Below are 6035 nucleotides of genomic sequence, written 5' to 3' on the forward strand. Positions count from 1 at the left end.
CATCTCAATAAAGTAAGTTTTTATTTTGAGCACTCTCTGCTCTCATTGGTCGAATTCCAGTCCCTTCTTGCTTTTGGTTGGTCGCTTTCTAGGGCTCGCATCCTTCTGATTGGATTGTTCTCAACACGCCCTTTAACGGTTGCTGGATATAAAATGCAAATTCTGAATCCTCCACTAGGGGGCAATGGCGGGCTTCCCCTAGAACCTTTCAGTAGGATAAAACTGGGATCCCCCTAAGGACTGGCATGAAATCGGGAAGGAAGGGGACTGTGGGGAACTGAGAAAGCCCGCCCCGGTCGGTCGGGAGGAATGCTACCACGATGCTGCCGGATTTTCAGATCTTACTCAACTAAATCTGAAATTCTGCAATTCCATCTCTGCCTTTAGATGTTGACTAATTCAGTATTTCCTTTTTTTCTTTTTTTAAGACGGAGTTTCGCTCTTGTTGCCCAGGCTGCAGTGCAATGGCACGATATCGGCTCACTACAACCTCCGCCTCCCGGGTTCAAGCGATTCTCCCGCCTCAGCCTCCCAAGTAGCTGAGATTACAGGCATGTGCCACCACACCCAGCTCATTTTGTATTTTTAGTAGCAATGGGTTTTCTTCATGTTGATCAGGCTGGTCTCGAACTTCTGGCTTCAGGTGATCCTCCTGCCTTGGTCTCCCACAATGCTGGGATTACAGGTGTGAGCCACTACATCCGGCCTAATTCAATATTTCTTAATTGTTGTACAAGCCCCAACACATCACCTATATTGGACTATGAAGATAGGGTCTCAGGCCTGGGAGATGCTCTGTGAAGGTCATCAGTTTGTAATAGTAAGTACTGGTTAGTAAGAGTTTGATCAATGGGGTCTGATATACTTAACCTGGGAAGTGCCCAGGTGTCAATGGGGATTAATTATGGTACCCACCACCTGACACTGTGGGGAGGATGTGAGTCAAAATATACATAAAGCTTTATGATGATGTCTGACACCTAGGAGGTGGTGTAAGCGTTAGCATTGCATCCCAGCAGGACTGTGATTTTAGGTACAGTTGTCCTCTGCTACTGTGCCTGGGTACCTAGGTATTTACTTGGTCAGAAAACATGTGTCATGAATCAATGGCTCTTTTTTCTTTTCTTTTTTTGAGACAGGGTCTCACTCTGTCATTAGGTTGGAGTGCAGTGGTGTTCTCAGCTCACTGCAGCCTCCACCTCTTGCGTTCAAGTGATCCTCCTACCTCAGCCTTCCAAGTAGCTGGGACCACTGGCACACACCACCACACCTGGCTAATTTTTTTGTATTTTTGGTAGAGACAAGGTTTTGCCATGTTGCCCAGCCTGGTCTCGAAATCCTAAATTCAGGTGATCCACCTGCTTCGGCCTCCCAAAGTGCTGGGATTACAGGTGTGAGCCACCACGCCTGGCCAGATCTTCATGTTTTTAATTACAAAGCAGCCACACCCGAGATGGGGAAAGGTGTGTGCACTGCTCAAGAACCCACAATCTGGAGTTTTACCTGCCTGGGTTTGGAGATGCAGAAAGGAAAATGTTTCCACAACTGAGGTGTTCAAGGTTGGACCCCAAGGATAAGGGAGAAACTCACCCAGCAAAAGCATTTTACAGCAAAGTACAATAAGACATAGAGGCAGATGCTGCGGTTGAGATGGCAGATGCTGAGTTCCAGTTTCTGTCTGTCACATGCAACCTGCATGTGGGACCTTCAGCTGGAGGATGTGCTGTGGGGGTGGATGTGGGGAGAGTGGAGGTGCTTGGGGCTGAGACCCAAGCCACAGTCTCAGGGGAGGGGGAAGGAGTAGTAAGGCAGAATGCTATTGACTCACACACTCATTCATTCAACAACTCTATGTGGATGCTGACTCAGAGCCAGGCACTCAAGATCACATGACTCAGTCTAATGGATAAGAAACACCAATTGTTAATTGCTCATTAATGTTTGAGGCCCTGTGCTAAGTGCCTTACCTGCATAAGATAATTCAGTCCCTGCAACCTCTCTGAGGTTAACTTGCCTTTTATCCTCATGTCACACAGAAAAAGTCAAAGGAGGAAGATGGAGGAAGTTGGCCCAAGTCCCACAGCTAAGGAGGCGGCTAAGGAGGACCGAAGGGCAATCGACTCATTCACACTCAGTTTTTTTTCTTGAAGCCTCCTGCATGCTTCCTTTCCTGGGGACTTGTTTGCCTTCTCACTGGCTTTTCCACATAGACAGGCGAGCTTGATGAGGGCAAGAAGGAGATCTCTCCTGTTTACAGAGTCATTCCCTCCTCTAGGAAGGCTTTACTCACCACCTCAGCCCACGGCAGTACCTCCCATATCCCAGCCCCAATCCCTCTGCATGTGCCTCCTCCCCCCTGGCCCTGACACCTCTGCCTGTGCTTCCCAGGCTAGCCTGCTCAGGGCTGCCACTGTCTGGTCACTGGTCTGTCTTCCTACTGAACTGGGGGCCCAGTGAGGGTAGGGTCTGAAGCTCATGCAGTCTCTGCTACATCCCAGCATCATCCAGCAGAGCTGGGCACAGAAAGGATGTCAGCGAATATTTGTTGTGTAAATTAACAGATGAATCCCAAAGAAGGTATTCTCCCTCCCTTCTTCCCTCCCTCCTTTTCTTCCTTTATTCCTTTAAGACAGCATCTCCCTCTGTCACCCAGGCTGGAGTGCAGTGGTACAATCTCTGCTCACTACAACCTCTGCCTCCCAGGTTCAAGCGATTCTGCTGCCTCAGTCTCCCGAGTAGCTGGGACTACAGGGGTATGCCTGTAGTCCGCCTAATTTTTTTTTTTTTTTTTTTTTTTTTTTTGGTGTGTGTGTCTCCTGGCCTCAAGCAATCCACTGCCCTTGGCCTCCCGAAGTGCTGGGATTAGAGGTGTGAGCCATCATGCCCGGCCCTAAAGGAGATATTATGGTCCCATGTTACTGATGAGGATACAGAGTTCCAGGTAGTTTAAGCGAGCTGTCTAAGTCATACCACTAGTGAGAAAATAAGCAGGGATTTGAATTTGGGCGGTTTGGGTCCAAATCCTGTGTTCTCACTCGATATGCCAAATGGCCAGCAGGCTGAGAGCCAGCTTTCCTTGAGGCTGATGTCTTCCTGCTCTTTCCCCCAGGCTTGTCCTTTCCTTCTAGAAATCTTCAGGAGTTCTGGGCACCAGGGAGGAGAGCAGGCAGGGGGGTGAGGAGGGTAAGGGAGTGGGGACAATTCGGGGGCGGGCTGGAGAACTAGGACTTGGCTAATTTGAGAGTGAGCATGGGGGAAGTCTCAAGGGGTTTCCCTAGACCCATAGGGGGCAGCTGGAGTCGGCTACCGGAGGTGAGGGGGCGGAGAAAGGGTGGGGACCAGCCCCGTGGGGGGCGATGCGGTTGCTGCAGCGCGGCGGCAGGAGTTTCCCACAATGCAGCGCGGTGCGCTGTCCCCGGTGCTGATGCTCAGCGCTGCCCCGGAGCCTCCGCCGCGGCCGCCTCCCGCCCTGTCCCCACCGGGCCCGGGCTCTGGCTCCCGCCATGGCTCGACTCGTCCCGGTCCTACCCCAGAGCCGTCGGGGAGCCTGGGCGCGGCGCTCGACAGCAGCCTGCGCGCCGCCGTGGCGTTCAAGGCGGAGGGCCAGCGCTGCTACCGAGAGAAGAAGTTCCGGGAGGCCATCGGCAAGTACCACCGAGCGCTGCTGCAGCTGAAGGCGGCTCAGGGGGCCCGCCCTGGCGGCCTGCCTGCCCCCGCCCCCGGGCCCACCAGCAGTCCCGGGCCGGCGCGCCTCAGCGAGGAGCAGCGGCGCCTGGTGGAGAGCACGGAGGTGGAGTGTTATGATTCTCTCACAGGTACGCCGTCGGGGGATGAAGGGATGGGGCACATGGGGAGCGGGTTGGAGAGGGGCAATCGGGAGAGCTTGGCGACCTGGGGGACAGAGGCCCCGGGGCTGAAGGGTCTGGGGCCGTGGGCTTCTGGGGGAGACTTGAGAGCTTGATCAAGGAAAGAGGTTAGGGGTAGGGGATGACAGCGGTCTGTGGCTGGAGGGAGCTGGGATGCCGGAAATGGTCTTTGGGTGGGGTCTTCAGGGCCTGCTTCGAGTCATTCTTACCACCTTCTGGCTGCACGTGGACCTAAGGTGAGGAAGTCTGCCCTGAGTGAGCCGCTGAAGGTCCTGGCCCTCGACTCCGGCCCCCTCCCTCCCGCCCCCGCGCCGCCCTTAGTGCTCTTGCCCACCGACAGCTCCGGGCGGATCATCTAGTTGCCAGTGCCTGTCCGTGGGATCACCTAGAGGCCAACGCCTGTCCGTGTTTTGGCGCCCCCTAGCGGCGGTGCAGTTACATCTGTTTTGATAGGCAAGCAGATTGGCGCCCCCGGTGGCCCGAGCAATCCCTTAGGCCGAGTTCCCTGCAGCCTGGAGCCCTGGCTCCTCATGGTCAGGTGGGTTCTGAGGGTGCCACCAGGCTCTGAGAACCCCGGCCCCGGTGCCCCCGCAGCTTGCCTGCTGCAGTCGGAGCTGGTGAACTACGAGCGCGTGCGTGAGTACTGTCTCAAGGTGCTGGAGAAGCAGCAGGGCAACTTCAAGGCCACCTACCGCGCCGGCATTGCCTTCTACCACCTAGGTGACTATGCACGCGCATTGCGCTACCTGCAGGAGGCCCGCAGCCGGGAGCCCACAGGTGAGTGGCAGGGCAGGGCAGAAGTGAGGGCTGGCCCAGGGATCGGAAAGGGGCTGGAGCAGAGGGAATGGGCAGGAAGATCGGGGCAGAACAGCAGAGCCCTCCTCCTCCCGCGGAGCTGCCTCGAGGGAGGGCTGCACCACCCACCCACTCCCTACATGCCCACTCCTCCACTCACCCCACTGTTCATCCACCCACCTTTCACCCATCCATCTCCCCATCACTCCTCTGACATCTCCCCATAGCGTCATTTCTCATCTACTGTCATTGACACACCTGATGACACCTATTCACGGCCTCAGCCACTTCCCTATCCACCCACTGTCATCTCATTCCCCCCTCCCACCCTGCATAACGCACACACTTATTCCTCCATTCACCCACTCACCCATTCACACACACCTATTCATTCACTTCCTCCACCATCCACTCATCCACCCGGGTGGGCGATGCCAGGAAATTGGGGTGTGCGCATGTGTGCACTTATGAGTGCAAGAGGGCAGACACAACACTCGGTTTTGTATTAAGAGCTAATGAGGGATGAAGAGGGATTACAACAGGTTCAGGGTTGTGGGAGTAGAGACGAGATTAGTTTTCCCACTAAGTGGCTGGGAGAGAACAGACTTCTTGCCGATGTCACTGGAGGATGGGAAGTGACGGGATCCTCTGTGAAGAGGCATTCTTGGCAGAGGCTGCGGCAAATACAGGTGCATAGAGGTGTACAATGTCACTAGCTGTGGCTTTGGGGAAGGACTCTGGCACTATTGGCTGTGTGAGTGAGCTGCTGGAGACTGTGGAGAATGGGGTGTGAGCCAGGATGGCGTGGAAGTCGCCTGCTGCCCCAGGACACCCAGCTGATGCCCTGCCTGCCTCCCCTGCAGACACCAACGTGCTCCGCTACATCCAGCTGACTCAGCTGAAGATGAACCGTTGCAGCCTCCAGCGGGAAGACAGTGGAGCTGGGGCCCAGACTCGGGATGTGATTGGTTGAGGCCAACCGAAGAGGACCGTCTCTGCCCCCTCATCCTCCCACCTCACCATGTATGTAACTTCCCCCGACTCATGTTTGCTGGTAAAACACTTGTCACTGGTGATCATAACTTGTGTGGTATTCTTGGGGGTGACCAGGGAGGGCCACATCCCTTGGACCTTAGAAACCCAGAGAAGCCCAGGGAGGGTGTGTGGGGTGGGGGAATGTTCCATTGGGTTGACCCAGCATCAGGGACTGGGCCCGGGAAATAAACAGTCCAGGCCCAGTGTGGTGGCGCACGCCTGGAATCCCAGCACTTTGGGAGGCTGAGGCAGGTGGATCACTTGAGGTCAGGAGTTTGAGACCAGCCTGGTCAACATGGTGAAACCCTGTCTCTACCAAAAATACAAAAATTAGCCGGC

General features: G+C 55.1%; 1 protein-coding gene across 1 annotated transcript; it reads left to right on the forward strand.

Moving 5' to 3' along the window:
- Nucleotides 1–2907: 2907 nt before the first annotated feature.
- TTC9B (tetratricopeptide repeat domain 9B) lies at nucleotides 2908–5743 on the forward strand. The gene is made up of 3 exons (XM_032248772.1): nucleotides 2908–3815; nucleotides 4461–4643; nucleotides 5525–5743. The coding sequence occupies exons 1-3, from the start codon at nucleotides 3395–3397 to the stop codon at nucleotides 5632–5634; spliced, it is 714 nt and encodes a 237-aa protein (XP_032104663.1). The 5' UTR covers nucleotides 2908–3394; the 3' UTR covers nucleotides 5635–5743.
- The last annotated feature ends 292 nt before the right edge of the window (nucleotides 5744–6035 follow it).

This window comes from Sapajus apella, unplaced genomic scaffold (genome assembly GCF_009761245.1).
Source record: "Sapajus apella isolate SASKATOON/1434 unplaced genomic scaffold, GSC_monkey_1.0 scaffold68, whole genome shotgun sequence".
NCBI classification, from domain to species: domain Eukaryota; kingdom Metazoa; phylum Chordata; class Mammalia; order Primates; family Cebidae; genus Sapajus; species Sapajus apella.